Here is a 17,830-nt window from a genome sequence, read left to right as displayed (position 1 = left end):
CTTAATTATAGTAAGTTCTGAAGAAATTCTGAAATGTACTTCACATTCTACCCAAAAGTATTCTGAACATAATTCAGGTTTTATGTTGTTGTTTCAGGATAATTTTAGTATCAATTCTTGTATTGCTGGCTTCCCAGGTAGCACTAGTGGTAAAGAACCTGCCTGACAATGCAGGAGACGTAAGAGCTGTGGGTTCAATCCCTGGGTCAGGAAGATTCCCTGGAGGAGGGTATGGCAACCCACTCCAGTATTCTTGCCTGGAGAATCCCAAAGACAGAGAAGCTCGGTGGGCTACAGTCCAGAGAATCACACAGAGTTGCACACGACTGAAGTGACGCAGCACAACAATCATTTTATTGCCATAACATTTATAGCTCCTAAAAAGTAACCAAGATAATTGGACTCAATTTGTCAATTCACTGATTTGAATTCACCAGGCTGATTCCTTGGTGGCTCATACAGTAAAATGTCTGCCCACAAGGCAGGAGACCCAGGTTCAATTCCTGGGTCAGGAAGATCTCCTGGAGAATGAAATGGCAACCCACTCCAGTATTCTTGCCTAGAAAATCCCATGGACAGAGAAGCGTGGTAGGCTACAGTCCATGGGGTTGCAAAGAGTCAGACGTGAGTGAGCAACTTCACTTTCACTTAACAGTTTTATCAATTCACTTAATTCCCTTCAGTTCACTTCAGTCGCTCAGTCGTGTCCAACTCTTTGCGACCCCATGAATTGCAGCACGCCAGGCCTCCCTGTCCATCACCAACTCCCGGAGTTTACCCAAACTCATGTCCATCGAGTCAGTGATGCCATCCAGCCATCTCATCCTCTGTCGTCCCCTTCTCCTCCTGCCCCCAATCCCTCCCAGCATCAGAATCTTTTCCAATGAGTCAACTCTTCGCATGAGGTGGCCAAAGTATTGGAGTTTCAGCTTTAGCATCAGTCCTTCCAAAGAACACCCAGGACTGATCTCCTTTAGAATGGACTGGTTGGATCTCCTCGCAGTCCAAGGGACTCTCAAGAGTCTTTTCCAACACCACAGTTCAAAAGCATCAATTCTTCGGTGCTCAGCCTTCTTCACAGTTCAACTCTCACATCCATACATGACTACTGGAACAACCATAGCCTTGACTAGATGGACCTTTGTTGGCAAAGTAATGTCTCTGATTTTGAACATGCTATCTAGGTTGGTCATAACTTTCCTTCCAAGGAGTAAGCGTCTTTTAATTTCATGGCTGCAATCACCCTCTGCAGTGATTTTGGAGCCCAGAAAAATAAAGTCAGCCACTGTTTCCCCATCTATTTGCCATGAAGTGATGGGACCAGATGCCATGATCTTCGTTTTCTGAATGCTGATGCCAACTTTTTCACTCTCCTCTTTCACTTTTATCAAGAGGCTTTTTAGTTCCTCTTCACTTTCTGCCATAAGGGTGGTGCCATCTGCATATCTGAGGTTATTGATATTTCTCCCGGCAATCTTGATTCCAGCTTGTGCTTCTTCCAGCCCAGCGCGTTTCTCATGATGTACTCTGCATGTAAGTTAAATAAGCAGGGTGACAATATACAGCCCTGACATACTCCTTTTCCTATTTGGAACCAGTCTGTTATTCCATGTCCAGTTCTAACTGTTGCTTCCTGATCTGCATATAGGTTTCTCAAGAGGCAGGTCAGGTGGTCTGGCATTCCCATCTCTTGAAGAATTTTCCACAGTTTATTGTGATCCACACAGTCAAAGGCTTTGGCATAGTCAATAAAGCAGAAATAGATGTTTTTCTGGAACTCTCTTGCTTTTTCCATGATCCAGTGGATGTTGGCAATTTGATCTCTGGTTCATCTGCCTTTTCTAAAACCAGCTTGAACATCTGGAAGTTCATGGTTCACGTATTTCTGAAGCCTGGCTTGGAGAATTTTGAGCATTACTTTACTAGCGTGTGAGATGAGTGCAATTGTGCGGTAGTTTGAGCATTCTTTGGCATTGCCTTTCTTTGGGATTGGAATGAAAAATGACCTTTTCCAGCCCTGTGGTCACTGCTGAGTTTTCCAAATTTGCCGGCATATTGAGTGCAGCACTTTCACAGCATCATCTTCCAGGATTTGAAACAGCTCAACTGGAATTCCATCACCTCCGCTAGCTTTGTTCGTAGTGATGCTTTCTAAGGCCCACTTGACTTCATATTCCAGGATGTCTGGCTCTAGGTGAGTGATCACACCATTGTGATTATCTTGGTTTTTAATTCCCTTAAGACTCCTGTTAATACAATTAATTCTTTCTTCTTCCCTTACAGCTCTCTGTCCTGTGCTGTTAAAGTCCTACTGTAAGGTTTATTTCTTACCGTTCTCTATTTCTATTTTGCTGTCCATAGCTTGTTGCCTAATTTGAATTAACTGTAACTCATAGAACTCAAGCTTCCCATGGGAAGTCAGATTACTAAATATAATGGGTAAAATTAAATTTATTGCCTAAGAAGAAAGGCGGTAGCTCCTTTTTTCTTTTACTGAAAAGGCAGTAAAGTTTGCAGATTTTGTGATAGTTTCATTATGTTTGGTGGAGAAGGCCATGGCAACCCACTCCAGTACTCTTGCCTGGAAAATCCCATGGATGGAGGAGTCTGGTAGGCTGCAGTCCATGGGGTCGGGAAGAGTCAGACACGACTGAGCAACTTCACTTTCACTTTTCACTTTCATGCTTTGGAGAAGGAAATGGCAACCCACTCCAATGTTCTTGCCTGGAGAATCCCAGGGAGAGCGGAACCTGGTGGGCTGCCGTCTTTGGGGTCGCAGAGTTGGACACGACTGAAGCAACTTAGCAGCGGCAGCAGCATTATGTTTGGTGGTATTTTATTTATTCCCATGATCAATATATTCTAGAAAGTAAGACTGCTAGATGAGTGACTGATTAGTACTGTACTTACATTAGGAACATTATTGGACCACTTCAAATCTAAATCTTTAAGGTGACCCCCTTCACCTAATTAAGAGTATGACAGAATACAGTATTATCAGTTATTCAGGGTAACTTTGGGTAAAAGCTGGCAGATAAAAGGGTAAGTGTATATTTTAATATCCTCAATATTCCTTAGGAAGGTAAGATGGAGGTTTATAGATGCATATTTTGAAGAAAATTTCTTGGCCTACAATTTTTGGAGTGCATCTAGAGATCAGTAGTCCCTCCCAAACAAAAAACTTTTATAATGAAATGGGTCATAAATATCTACTAAATATAAAAAGAATAATAAATAGAAAGGAATCATGTTTTAAAAAATTTTAGCATGATTACTGTCATTAAGAAATTTATTATATATAACTTCTTGAGTATCATATTTAATGTTCAAGAAAAAGTTTAAATACTAAGTAACAATTAAAGTAAGGTATTACCAAAAAGATATCTCCTCTTTGACACTCTTTTGGAATCTTAAGAGATAAGATACATTTTATTTCATTTATTTCTCAATTTTTAGAAGTAAATGGAACAAGCAGTACACTGATGAGTTGATGAAACTGAGGTTGAAAAGATACTACAGAATCTACAAAGGTCTTAAAGCTCAAGTGAATTAATGGGGAAAAAAAGTCACAGGCCTTCTAACTTCAAGTTCCATCTTTTCACTATTCATTGAACATATTAGTCACACATTTATTGAGCAACTGCTGTATGCCTGGAATTATGCCTAGGATAAAAAAATGAACAAGATCTGATTCCTACCTTCAAAGAACTTAATAGGTCTATGAGAAAACATAGAATGGGAAGACATTTTGGAAAACAAATTTTATGAACAAACAAACAAACAAACAAAAAAAATCTGCATTTGGGGATTTCCCCAATGTTGTATGAAATTCCGAATTAGCAAGAGAGTTGCGCTCCACTAGTTCATTTTAAAGGTAGCTATGAACTTAGATTTCTGGGAACTTCCTCTCTGCATCCCTTCTCTACTTAGTTCCAAACATAGTACCAAGGACAAAATCTGCACGGTCACAACAAAGTCATGCATGGAACTCTAAAAATCAAAGTATCTTTTCTTTGTTGTTGCTCATCTAAATCGGGCCTTCCCCAGTGGCTCAGCAGTAAAGAATCTGCCTGCAATGCAGGAGACACAGATTCAATCCTTGGGTCAGGAAGATCCCCTGAAGAAAGAAATGGCAACCACTCCAGTATTCTTTGGAAAAGAACCCAATGCTGGGGAAGATTGAGGGCAGGAGAAGGAGGCAACAGAAGATGAGATGTTTGGATGGCAACATCAACTCAATGGACATGAGTTTGAGCAAACTCTGGGAGATAGTGAAGGACAGGGAAGCTTGATATGCTGCAGTTCATGGGGTCACAAAGAGTAGGACATGACTGAGGAGCCTGGTGGGCTATAGAACATGGGGTCACATAGAGCTGGACATGACTGAGCGACTGAGCACTAATTCCTAATTATGCATGCAATATCTTTTTTAAAAAACCTTCAATGAACTTATACAACAATAAAAAAATTTGGGGGATACAAAAGGAAAGTTTTCTATATAACTCGGGAAACTAGGATAATTACTATCAACTAAATCTCATGTAAAGCAGCAACACTGGATATTCAATCTCATAAACAGGAAAATGTATATATACCTAAAATAATGTGACATGTCAACTAAATCTCAAAAAATATTTTTCACTTGTTCATAAAGATGAAAAAGTGAGCACCCTTGTGAGCTGAAGTTCAATGAGATGGCTATATATATACACACATATGTATTGCTAGTAGGAATATAAAATTGATTATAATTTTTCTGGAAGGTAATCTGGCAGTCTTTACCAAGAACCTTAAAAACCATCCATCCCACTTAGAAATTATTTGCAGGAAATAATCTGAAATGATGATCAAGATTTATGTGTCAATATATTCAAAAGTATTATTTATAATGTAAAAAACAGAAAACAATAATTGGGAAATCATTACATGACTTATGGTATATTATGACTATTACATGACTTAAAATAGTTCCTTTTAACAATATGAAGAATAATGAGACTAAAATATTAAATAAAAAATGAGAATATCAGTGCAGTTTCAACACAAAGTATACATAGAAAAAGAGCAATAAAAACTAGATATAAATATGATGAAAATGTTATCAGTGGGTGAAAAACCATGATTTTATTTTCCTGATTTACTTTTCAGTGCAATTTTTCTTCAATGAGCATGAAAAATTTCTTCAATGAGAATGAACTACTTTTCTAATTAGAAAAAATGAAAAGTGAAATAGTTAAATTTATTATACAGGCTAACTTCTCCATCTGCGAAATATTGGTCATTTTCATTTTCTTGTTTTCTAAGTTCTCTATAAATGGCTATATTATTTAATAAGATTTAAATCTTAATTATGAATAAAAGTGTTTCCAACAAGATTAAGTTAAAAAAACATGTAAAAGTAACAACTATGTAAAATATAAATTTGCAAGAAGACAAAGGATTAAATATAAGATCAGAAATGAAATGGTGTTCAGCTGATGAATAAAACGGATTTTTGTCATTTTTCAAAATGTAATTTAATGGTAAAGAGTTCACTTTCTGATACTTTAAAAAAATTATTTCACTTCTCATAAAAGATATATTAATTTCTTGCACTTAAAGAAACCACACACAAAACTGGTTTTGGGGGACTTTACAAAGAAGTTATACAATAAAGTTATTCTTCTAATGAAAAATCAGAAGGCATTAATAAATGTTTGCTGTCTCAGGTAACATCTGCTTCAGTGTTATTTACTACTAATACATTAATTATACATTGTCCTTCTGAAATACCAAGTAGCAAAATCCTTACCATGTAGTGAGACCTTTGAAATTAAAACATAAACACACTTTTCAAGCTCACACATCAAATCACAGGTAGAATCTGAACATACCAGCCTATGATTTGATTTAATAGTGACTGTGATTAAGTGGTCTACAACGAAACGGTTTCTGAAAACAGTAAACTGCTAACTGCTAAGTCGCTTCAGTAAAAGTCAGTAGCAAATGGAGTTCTCCAGTTACCCTTTTAGAATAAATAAATTTAACTTTTTTCCCAATTTAAAATTTGACTTGTAATAAACACATACTCCTTGACCCAAGAATTCCACTGCTATGGCATTATTCTAAGGAAACAATCAGATAGATGCACAAAGATGTATATAACATGATTATTCTCTGAAATACTATTTTAGAAAGAGAAACAGCAAGAGAGAAATGATCTAAATGTTCAATAACAGGAATTTATTAAAATAAAATGTAGATGGTCAAATTCAAAGATACTATTTAACCATGCTTTAGACATTTTTCTGTAACCTTGGGGAAATGTTAACAAACATACTAAGTAAAAAACACAGATTTTATGTATAGGTGACATCAATTTTATTACATACATATAAAATATGTGTGAACAGCTAAGAGGCTAGGAACCAAATATTAGGTGGCTGTCTCTTGGTCTGGATGGTGGAATTAAAATAAGAATGTTTTTATTTTCTTCTTCAAGTTTTTCAACAATGTCTACAAAGAACATACATATATTTTGTAACTGAGAAAAACACACAAATACTATGTTTATTTTGAAAAAGAAAAAACAAATTTTAGCGTCAATTTTCAGTTTAATTCATCCAAGATTCATCTCTTAACCTGTTTAAAGTATTTTTAAAATGAAAAGTTTCTGATGAAATTCCCAAATGTAACTGTCTTTCATTCTTGTAATTATCTCAAATGGGATATATGGACTATTTCTCTTTGAAGGGCGGGAAAGCATTGTCCACAAATGTCCTGTATAAAGAACTTTTACCTAAATAATATATTTCAAATATATGGAGGTGGAAGGTAGAAGAGGTACATTAAAGAAGAAAGAAAGAAATCTTAATGAATTTCTGGAACCCATTCGGTTCCAAGGAAGTGAATTTGCCATCAGCATTGGCCATGAATCAAATATCATCATGTGAATCCAGGAATCAAGGCCAGTTTCAGTTATTTCCAAATAAATGTTTTCTTAATTGCCTGAGACAGAATTTCCCAGTAGAATTAAAAGCAGAATGCATTAAACTCTGGTAAGCATTTCTACAGAATATGAACATTTATACAACTTATTTTCCACATTTGTCCCCACCCTCCCTCCCAAAGAACAGATCATTTTGAACAATATTTCACAGAATAAACTTGGCAAATTTTACTTGTCTGGGTGCCAAGAAACTAGAGAACAATTTCAAGCAAAACATGTATGTTCCATGAAAAATCTAATTTTTATTTCAACACACAATTAAAGATCATACATAGACTTAGTTACAAATATTAGTGATCAAGTTATTTGGTAACAATTCCTCTTGTTGAACATAGTATAGTTGCTTCTTGACATCTGGAATATTTCACAGAACAAGATTAATAATATCAAGATTACAGAGAGGAGACTTAAAATTTTTAAGTAAAATATAAAACTCAGATGTATTAAAAAAATTGAGTTATCCTCTTCAAGAAATTCCATAATCAGGGAGTAATATGCTCTTCTCTACCTTTGCTCTAAAAATGCAATTTTGTACTTTAACTATTTGGAAAACTTTAAAAATACTTACATTTTAAGGTAGTACTTAGTTTACAAATTATGCCTAAATATAAAACCCCCTGAGCACACAAAGAATTGTTTTCAGTGGAAAAAAAGCAGCTTTCCAATGTCCTTGCTATCACTTTTATATTCCAGATTTTTTAAATAGGTAATACCTGCATGCCATTTCAATAAACTAATTTTCAGAACCTGTATGAAATATATTTAAGATCCCACGGAACAAACATTTAAAGGCTCTTTAGCCAAGCAAAACAAGAGGTATGGTATTGAGGAAAACAATGACCTATTACAGAAATGGTCTGAAAATAACTAATAATGGTTATCTTTGGGTGGTAATATTATGGTTAATTCATTTTATTTAGCTACACTTCTTAAAATGTTCAATAATAAACATGATAGATTTGATAACAGAAATACATTATTTTTTAATGTAAAAATAATACCTTCTCACTTGGTAATTTCCCTTCTAGGAATTTACCTCCAATCACTCCTTCCTAAAATAACTGAGAATGCAGATACAGAGTTATATACATATACACTGCAAATTATTTCTTGTAAATGAAAACTTGAACCTATATAATGGCAAATAAGAAAACTGTTAAGTAAAACAGGATTCATCTACAAGGAAGAACACTAGGCAGCTATTAAAAATGTTTAAGAGGCTTCCCTGGTGGCTCAGTGATAAAGAATCTATCTGCCGATGAAGGAGACATGGGTTCAATCCCTGATACCGGAAGATCCGTCATGCCGCGGAGCAGCTGAGCTGGGGTGCAACAGCTATGGAGCCTGTGCTATATAGAGCCTGGGAACTGTAACCAATGACCACACGTGCGCCAACTACCGAAGCCCTCAAGCCCTGGAACCTGTGCTCCGCAGTAAGGGAAGCCACCGCAACGAGAAGCCCACACGCTGCAACTAGACAGGAGCCCCTGCTCCCTGCAAGTCGAGAAAGCCTGTGCAGCAATGAAGAGCCAGCACAGCCAAAAATAAATAAATAGTAAAATGTTAAGGTGTTTAATAAAGTTACATATAAGAAGCAAAATGTTGAGGCTATAATGATAAGTGGAAAAAAGGATACAGTTTATATAAGTGTATCTACCATGTGATGTCATCTGTGGAAAAAATGCATTAAAAAAAGACTAGAGGGAAATATGCCATAATGTTAATGATTTATTTCTATTGAGGGAGGAATTACACATGTACTTTTTTGTGCACTATATTCTTTATATTTTCTACAGTAAGACCATATTTATTTAACAGTAAGAGACAAAAATATTTAAGGACACAAATGACTTTTCTGAAATCTTACCTGATAGACAATAAAAAACAACAAAAAACTAGTCATACGCTTAGTTAGAAGGAAAAAGTTATTTACTAGTGTAGTATTAATAAAATACACTTCTCAAGGACACTCAAAGCATAGCAAAATAGCAACCATGACTGCCTAAAATAGTTTAATAGTCTAAATGCTACTATTCTTTTCCATTATGCTAATTTTATAAAATTAGCTACTCTAATTCATAAATCACAAACAAATACTACAAAGCTTTTATGAAGTATTATACTAAGAAGCTGGGTTCTACCACCACCTGCCTTCCCTTTTGTGTGCAAAATTTACACAGAGATCTAACATGAGAACACTGCTTCAGATGATGATGCAATTGTATTTCTTAAACAATGTTAAGCTATTTGATAGATTAGACCAAAATGAAGATCTCTCTTGTCAACTGATTTTTTTTTCCACCTAAAAAAGCAAACAGTCTTGTATCTCCCAAGCTCTGTAAAAATACATCATTTTGGAGATATGAAACAAGAGACAGAGAAAAGTCAATTTTTAAAAAAGGGGGGCCCAAATGCTCATTACTTAAATATTTAAACTAAACCCTAAAAATTGCCTGATGTTCAAACTTCGAAAAAAAGACCTCTACATTTTAAACCACAAAGTTACATTGATGCTAGTGCATACTATATTGAAGAAACTTTTCTAAGCAGTAAGTATAATCATGATATTTTGCCAATATTGTTCTTTATGCCATATTAATTGTTCTCGCTGTAATTAGTATGTTCAGCAATGAGAACCTCAAATGATGTTAAATAGCACTGTAAAGTTTCTACTATCCATATTACTTATAATATCTGAGGAAGTTGTTGTGCTTACCAAAGATACACATTCAGTGAATAAAAACAACAAATACTGCTTTAAAAATCCTCCTTAGCAAACAGCATACTACAGTAAGGAACAACTGTATCTGTGCTAAATAATTCTTAAGACAAATTACCACAGAAGTTCACAAAGCAACTTAATAAAACTTGAGATTTACAGGAACTTTTCTCTTCATTAATGCCTTGCTGTTCCCTTCATTCCTCTTATCTGTAATACTTCCAGTTATACCAAATTACCACACTCATACTCACCCATCTTAAACTTCACAATTTTTCTTTTTATATGTTAAGAACACTTTCTTTAGAAAAAGCAACAGTAAATGGGTTCTATGTACTAGAAAGTTAGCTTTTACCTGAAATGATTTTACAAACGTAAACCATGCCCACAGTTCAGGATCTGAGTGCTCTTTCTTGATCTGACCTGTGCCTTCAATTACAAATGCCTTGATCTCACCGATAGCCAAACCATGATACTACTCCACACTGCCCCCTAGCTCTACAAGAGAGCTCAGTTTAAAAGTAACACGGTTTGAGATGACAACCTCAAGAAAGTGTCAGTCACTCATAGCTCTACTTAAGTAATTCTTAGATACTATATACTAATATATACTGTTTACTAATAAGTAACAGCTGACAAATCTTTCAACTAACACTGATAAGAGCTGATGAGAAAAAAATAATATGAGCTGATGGGTTTGGAATTCAACCACTGAACAATACAGTTCAAAAGTTTTGTGTAAGCTCTTCCTAACTGTGAAATCTGTTTAGTTTTTAGACTCGTTAAAAATGTGTACTTATACAAAAATACACATTAAAAGTGTCTTCTTTTCATGTAACTAAAGGGCAAACAGCATGGCATTAAGCCATGTTTCTTAAGAGGAATGGAATCAATTTCTTCGTTTTTAAAAATACTGGGATCAGATTAAGTAATCTCACTACGGTCACATTATTTACATTAAAAACTTAAATTGCTAACTGGTAAATTTGTGAGAGGAAAATTTGTGACCTTGGCTCTGATGCTAAAAAAAAAAAAAAAAAAAAATGGTCGGAATTCGGCTGCCTCAGTCAGGATCAGCAGGGCAAGACGAAAAATGAGTTATGACACAATGACATATGCCCCTTCTTTTTGGAAACGGACTTCTTCACAGTAAGCAAAACTTCTAAGAACAACAGCTACAAAAACCACTCAAGTTTTCCGATGCCCTTCACCTTACACAGACATTCTGAAAAAGAATCCTGTTATTGCATATCCAAACTCTGGTACCTTCGCACTAACAAGGAGAAACGCTGAATAGGATGAAAAGTGGAAAGGGAAAAAAGAAAAAAAAAGGAAAGGATGAAACTCCAGAACAACTACAATGAGGCAGAGTAGAGTACGCCAAAAACACAAGGTTTTATTCTAAAGAATGGTTTTGTTTCTACCGTTTTTCTAAAGTATTTAATTTGCACGTCTTAAAATAGAGACCCTGAGGAGAGCAGCTTGAGGCGGTGAAAGGAAGGGGGGGCGGGTTAGGTAAGAACAGAGATTTGCTAGAAAATATGTGCGGTGCGCGATAATGTGCGATGGAGGGCGGGGGGGAGATGCTGGCTTCCCCGTCAGGAAGCAGTCGAGGGCTTTTAGAGTAGACAGGTAGAATCGGACGCGGCTTAAGGAACGCGTATTCACCGCCAGAACGCACACCTGGTAAAGAAATCACCTAGCATAAGACCAACCCCACCAACTGTGCGAATGCCCAGATGACCATTTTAACCGGCTCTATTGTCTGGAGTACTAAGGTGGAAATGCCTCAGGCGCGAGATCCAGCGAGCCTGACACCAGGTCAGAGATACTGTCTGGCACCAGGAGCGGAGAGAAGATGGGACCGTGGCGCTCCGGGCTCCCGGCCCCCGGGGGCCCCCTTCCTCGAGCGGCCGGGGAGGGGGCGCCGCGGTTCCCCCGGAGCCTCGAGGAGCCCCGTCCGGGGCGTCGGGGCGCAGGCGGTCCCCTCGGCCGGGCTGGCGACGCCTCTCATCGCGCAGCCCAGGAGCGCGGAGACTTCCCCTCCCACCCCACCCCCAGCTGAAAGCCGGGAAGACGCGGAACTTGGGCTCCGGAGCGGAGGCCCACAGACCAGGTCACGGCCCCGGGTGCGAGGCTCTGGGCGAAATTCCAGGGGGCCCCCAGGGGTGGCCCAGAGAAGGCAAAGCGCCTGGCGGCCCGGCTCTCCAAATCGGACGACACCCGGGTCCGGGCGACGCGGCCCCGGTCCCCGTGGTGCTCACCGACCCCTGGAGCTCCCTGGGTCCTCACACTCCCAGGCCCTCTCGCCTGAGCCGGTGACCCGGCCTCTCGGAGCTGCCCAGGCCCCCCGCGGCAGCCGCCCCTCTCGGCCAACAGCTCGTCTCCCGAACCCTCGCCTCGGACGCTCCCGCCGAGCCCCGGGCCGCACCTCCGTCCTGGTGATCCGGTGTCGCCCCAGCTTCACCACGGCGAAGTTGCCCTTGCCCAGCGTGCCCTCGATTTCGTAGAACCCCACCCGGACCGGCCCGCGCTGCAAGTGCCTCGGGCCATCCGCCATGACCATGCTGGGCCCCGCTGCCAGGCACGGCGGACTGGAGCGCGGACTGGCCGGCTGGCGGGCGGGCTGGCGGGCGGGCGGGCTGCGCGGCTCCGCGGCTCCGCTCGGGCGACTGCGGCTCCGCTCTCTCCTGCGCTCCGTCCCTCCCGCTCCGCAGGGCCCAGCCAGGCGCGCGCCGCCGCTGACGTAAGCCGACGTCAGGGGGCCGGGACAGAGGGGCGGGGGCGGGACCGGGCCTCGATTGGTCACCATGGCGACCGGAGCCCCGCCGACGTCGGCGGCGAGCGGCCGCGAGGGAGGGCAGGTGGGCGGGGCCTGGACGGCGCGTTCCTTCCGGGCTCCTGCGCCCTCAGAGCTCACGGCCGCCTAGCTGAGGAGCGGGGCGGGGTCGCCGCCTGGCCCGCCCAGCTCCTCGGCCACCCAGCTGAAGGGTAAGAGCGAGCCCTGGTGGGCGGCGCGGATGGCTGCAGCGACTGGGGCCGGACCTGGGTCTCCTTCCCCCGCCCCCGGCATCTCCTTCCCCGGCCCAGGCGTTCCCCGCCCAACCGTGGGACCTTCCCGCCAAAACCTCTCACCTATGATTACTGTTCTTCCTAAATTTGGCACGGGCGAGGAACTCTGGCTGAGCAATGCATTGCTCACAGGCTCCTTTCTTTGTATCTTTTTCTCATCTGTTTCTATATAAATCCCTCCAAATTTGATGTCTCTTATAGAGTTCATTCTGACACCCGCACGGACCCTTACAGTGTATCAGCGGTGAAGTAGACCTTGGAGATCACCAAATCGAGGGATTTGGAGCCTCAAATGGGCTTTGGGGCTCGAAACCCCTAAAATGTGTGCAGGTTTTTTTTTTTTTTTTTTTTTTTTGCTTCTTTGAGCTTGCCTCTGGGAAGATGGGAATATAGCTTTTAAACGTGTTGGTAACCGCGAAAAGCTTAAGAAATACTTATCTAATCCAGTTTCTTTTCAAATGAGGAATCAACCCCTTGGGAACGAAGGAAATTGCCAAGGTCACACTGGTAATGCTAAAGTTAGGATAGCAAATCACCACATTGATCTTTCATATGCTGACCCAGGGAAACTGGTACAGCGTTATTTTAATATTTTGAATAAAAGGAACCAGACTCTGGAGAAATGGCTTTATTCCCAGAGAGGGAAAGTATAAAATGCACTTGAAAGGTCTTGTCCCAGAAAGCAAGATTTTCAAAGAATGCGGACATGTCAAAAGGAAACAGGAGCCAGTTGGAAGTTACCTTCACTTACCCATCTGGGACAATTTGAGCATCATGAATGAATACTGATGGAAATGGACTATAACAATGAATTCTAAAAAACAATCCACAGGTGCTTACTTATTCTTACAATGTTTCAGCTCAGTTCAGTCACTCAGTACTATCTGACTCTGCGACCCCATGGACTGCAGCATGCCAAGCTTCTCTGTCCATCACCAACTCCCAGAGCTTACTCAAACTCATGTCCATTGGGTCGGTGATGCTCTCCAACCATCTCATCCTCTGTCGTCCCCTTCTCCTCCTGCCTTCAATCTTTCCCAGCATCAAGGTCTTTTCCAATGAGGCAGTTCTTCACATCAGGAAGCCAAAGTATTGGAGTTTCAGCTTCAACATCAGTCCTTCCAATGAATATTCAGGACTGATTTCCTGTAGGATTGACTGGTTGGATCTCCTTGCAGTCCGAAAGGGACTCTCAAGAGTCTTCTACAACACCACAGTTCAAAAGCATAAATTATTCAGCACTCAGCTTTCTTTATAGTCCAACTCTCACATCCATATATGACGACTGGAAAAACTGTAGCTTTGACTAGATGGACTTTTGTTGGCAAAGTAATGTCTCTGCTTTTTAATATGCTGTCTAGGTTGGTCATAGCCTTTCTTCCAAGGAGCAAGTGTGTTTTAATTTCATGGCTGCAGTCACCATCTGCAGTGATTTTGGAGCCCCCAAAAAACAAAGTCTGTTTATTATAAATAAACACCATTTCCACTGTTTCCCCATCTATTTGCCATGAAGTGATGGGACCAGATGCCATGATCTTAGTTTTCTGAATGCTGAGCTTTAAGCCAACTTTTTCACTCTCCTTTTTCACTTTCATCAAGAGGCTTTTTAGTTCCTCTTTGCTTTCTGTCATAAGGGTGGTGTCATCTGCATATCTAAGATTATTGGTATTTCTCCTGGCAATCTTGATTCCAGCTTGTGCTTCATCCAGCCTGGCATTTTGCATAATTGATATTTCTTCATATTTCTCTACATGTTCAGTTAAATAAACAGGGTTGCAATATACAGCCTTGGTGTACTCCTTCCCAATTTGGAATCAGTCTGTTGTTCCATGTTCAGTTCTAACTGTTGCTTCTTGACCTGCATACTGAGTTCTCAGGAGGCAGGTCAGATAGTCTGGTATTTCCATTTCTCTTTCAGAATTTTCCACAGTTTGTTGTGATCCACACAGTCAAAGGCTTTGGCATAGTCAGTAAAGCAGAAGTAGATGTTTTTCTGGAACTCTCTTGCTTTTTTGATGATCCAACAAATGTTAACAATTTGTCTCTTACAATGTTAAATAAGTATAAAATGGGGAGAAATGGCAATTTTTCTTGATAGTGGAATGTCAACTAATACATGTAGAAGAAATGATGAAACTAGAAAATCAGCATTTTGCAACCATTATACTACTAATTGATTCAGATAATTCTATCTGAATTATCAATAGATTTTAAAATCATTGGGTGAAAATTTGCTGGGGAACATGATATTTACACAGTCTGAAAGTATCCTCAGATTTCTTATTCATTACAAATGGATAAAAACAGTACTTCCACGGTGGAGAAATCTGACAGACAGCACCATAACTAAAAGATCAAAGTTAATGTCACCAATTAACAATTAATGGGATAAAATGACATGATGTACCTCTTGGATGTGAGGTACTGAGAAGGATACAGTATTTCTTTTGTAGTATTCCTGTCAAAGATATGTGTTCTGAAAATAATCACAAACTATCAGAAAAAAATGCAAATTGAGAAACATTCTATCCAACCACTGGCCTGAATCAATGTCCTGAAAGACTGTGGAACTGTTCTATATTTAAGAGATTAAAGAGGCATGTCACCAAAGGCAGTGTGTGACCCTGGATTGGGAGAAAAGTGTTAGAAAGGAATATTTTCAGGACAACTGTTAAAATTTCATAGGGATTGCATATTAGATAATAGTATTATTTAAATATTATTTAACAAACATAGACAGCATATTTAAAAGGAGAAACATCACTTTACCCACAAAGATCCATATAGTCAAAGCTATGGTTTTCCCAGTAGTCATGTATGGATGTAAGAGTTGGGCCATAAAGAAGACGAATGCTGAAGAACTGATGCTTTTGAATTGTGGTACTGGAGAAGACTCTTGAGAGTCCCTTGGACTGCAAGGAGATCAAACCAGTCAGTCCTACAGGAGATGAGCCCTGAATATTCATTGGAAGGACTGATGCTGAAGCTGAAACTCCAATACTCTGGCCACCTGATGTTAAAGAGCCAACTCATTGAAAAAGACCCTGATGCTAGAAAAGATTGAGGGCAAGAGGAGAAGTAGGGGACAGAGGATGAAGTTTGGGTGGCATCACTGACTCAATGGACATGAGTGTGAGCAAACTCTAGGAGATAGTGAAGAACAGTGAAGCCTGGCATGCTGTAGTCCATTGGGTCACAAAGTGTTGGACTCAACATGGGACTGAACAACATTATTTAAATGTTTAGCGTTTTGAATTTTATAATTGTTTTGTGCTTATGGAAAAGGGTACCCTTATTAAGAGATACACACAGAAGTATTTTGAGAGAAGAGTTTTGATATATGCTACTTGCAACCTAGATAGCATATTGAAAAGCAGAGACATTACTTTGCCAACAAAGGTCCATCTAGTCAAGGCTATGGTTTTTCCTGTGGTCATGTATGGATGTGAGAGTTGGACTTTGAAGAAGGCTGAGCGCCGAAGAATTGATGCTTTTGAACTGTGGTGTTGGAGAAGACTGTTGAGAGTCCCTTGGACTGCAAAGAGATCCAACTGGTCCATTCTGAAGGAGATCAGCCCTGGGATTTCTTTGGAAGGAATGATGCTAAAACTGAAACTCCAGTACTTTGGCCACCTGATGCGAAGAGTTGACTCATTGGAAAAGACTCTGATGCTGGGAGGGATTGAGGGCAGGAGGAGAAGGGGACGACAGAGGATGAGATGGCTGCATGGCATCACTGACTGGATGGATGTGAGTCTGAGTGAACTCCGGGAGTTGGTGATGGACAGGGAGGCCTGGGGTGCTGCGATTCATGGGGTCGCAAAGAGTCGGACATGACTGAGCGACTGAACTGAATTGAACTGATCAAATGGTTTAGCAAAGACAAGGCAAATGTCACCAAATGTTAAATTGATAAATCTAGGTAAAGGGTATATGGCAGTTCATTGTATTGCTCTTGCAACTTTTCTATACTTGAATTTTTTAATTAAAATTAATATATTTCTGTATGTATAAATTTTATTTCATTTCATAATTTTATGTTATTATTTTAATTTATTTTATTTTCCTTGTGTAAGATTGTCTGGCTCTTGGAACCTCTACTTGCTCACTGTGCTTCTGCCCTTCACTCTCCCAAAGCAGTACCTTATTCTATTGTGAGTTATGTTGTTTGTAAAAGTGAGAAGGAAATTGGGGCTGGAGGAGGGAGAAGGTTTAAGATTAATGATTGCTGGGAGTAGTATATGAGGGTTCATCTAAGTAGACCAGGATCCCACATATGTACCCCAGTCAAAAATAGTTCCCATATGCATTTTTTCTACTTTAATTAATGTGTTTTAATTGCTCTGTAAATGGGTTCTTCTGAGAATCTGATGAAAAGCCACTTACTTAAGAACCAGAAAATACACATAGAGATCCACTAGAGCTAACAACCCCCTCATTAAAAAATATATCTTTTGGACAGAAATTAAGACTCATTTCTATCTGATTATTTTAATCAGATAATTAGGCCAACTACCTCCTTCTGCAATTTAGGAATACCACTTGGTTTAGGGATGGATGGAAAGAAGATAAAGGATTGGTGGGGAATATCAAAAGGTTTCTGGCAAGCCAGAGTTCAGTGTGAGGGTGCTGAGTGTCTAGAGGTTAGAGAAAAAGAGCCTTGAGGTGGGAGAGAAGAAGGAGGAGCTGGCCAAAAAAAAAAAACTTTGGCCACCTGGAAATGCAGCAAGGGTGCCACTGAAAATCACTGGTAGGTTGTCAATGTAACCCTGAAGAAACACATGAGGACTAAGTCAGAATATTGCAACCTTGGGATCCATGATTCAGCTCTGTTTCCTGGGCTCAAAAGATCTACTTCCCCTCTCCAGTTTTAACCCTGTATATCTCTTCTATACTTTTGCTTCCATTAATTGATAATTATATGCATTGCAGCAATTACTAATACTATCCACATCTTGCCTTTTTCTCTCCCTCTTTTTTTCTCTTCTAGCCTTTCTCTCTCCCTATTCCACCCTACACGCTCCACAGGCACCACCACCCTGCCCCTCAGG

The 17,830-nt window shown here is 39.9% G+C and overlaps 1 protein-coding gene across 3 annotated transcripts in view; it reads right to left on the bottom strand.

Annotated features, from left to right (window-relative positions):
- The window catches only part of SIK2 (salt inducible kinase 2), a 123,168-nt gene extending 110,722 nt beyond the window's left edge, over positions 1–12,446 (bottom strand). For 2 of the 3 annotated variants that reach the window (XM_055547942.1, XM_055547941.1), the window contains exon 1: positions 12,139–12,445. In XM_055547942.1, coding sequence (XP_055403917.1) covers positions 12,139–12,273 — 135 coding nt within the window. In that variant the 5' untranslated portion in view covers positions 12,274–12,445. Of the gene's footprint in view, positions 1–12,138 lie in introns of all 3 variants that reach the window. The other variant, XM_055547940.1, reaches the window with a different exon arrangement.
- Between the last annotated feature and the right edge of the window lie 5,384 nt (positions 12,447–17,830).

The sequence above is a fragment of the Bubalus kerabau genome, chromosome 15 (genome assembly GCF_029407905.1).
Source record: "Bubalus kerabau isolate K-KA32 ecotype Philippines breed swamp buffalo chromosome 15, PCC_UOA_SB_1v2, whole genome shotgun sequence".
NCBI classification, from domain to species: Eukaryota; Metazoa; Chordata; class Mammalia; order Artiodactyla; family Bovidae; genus Bubalus; species Bubalus kerabau.
Note: the sequence above shows the minus strand (reverse complement) of the source record. Positions and strands in the feature narration are given on the sequence as shown.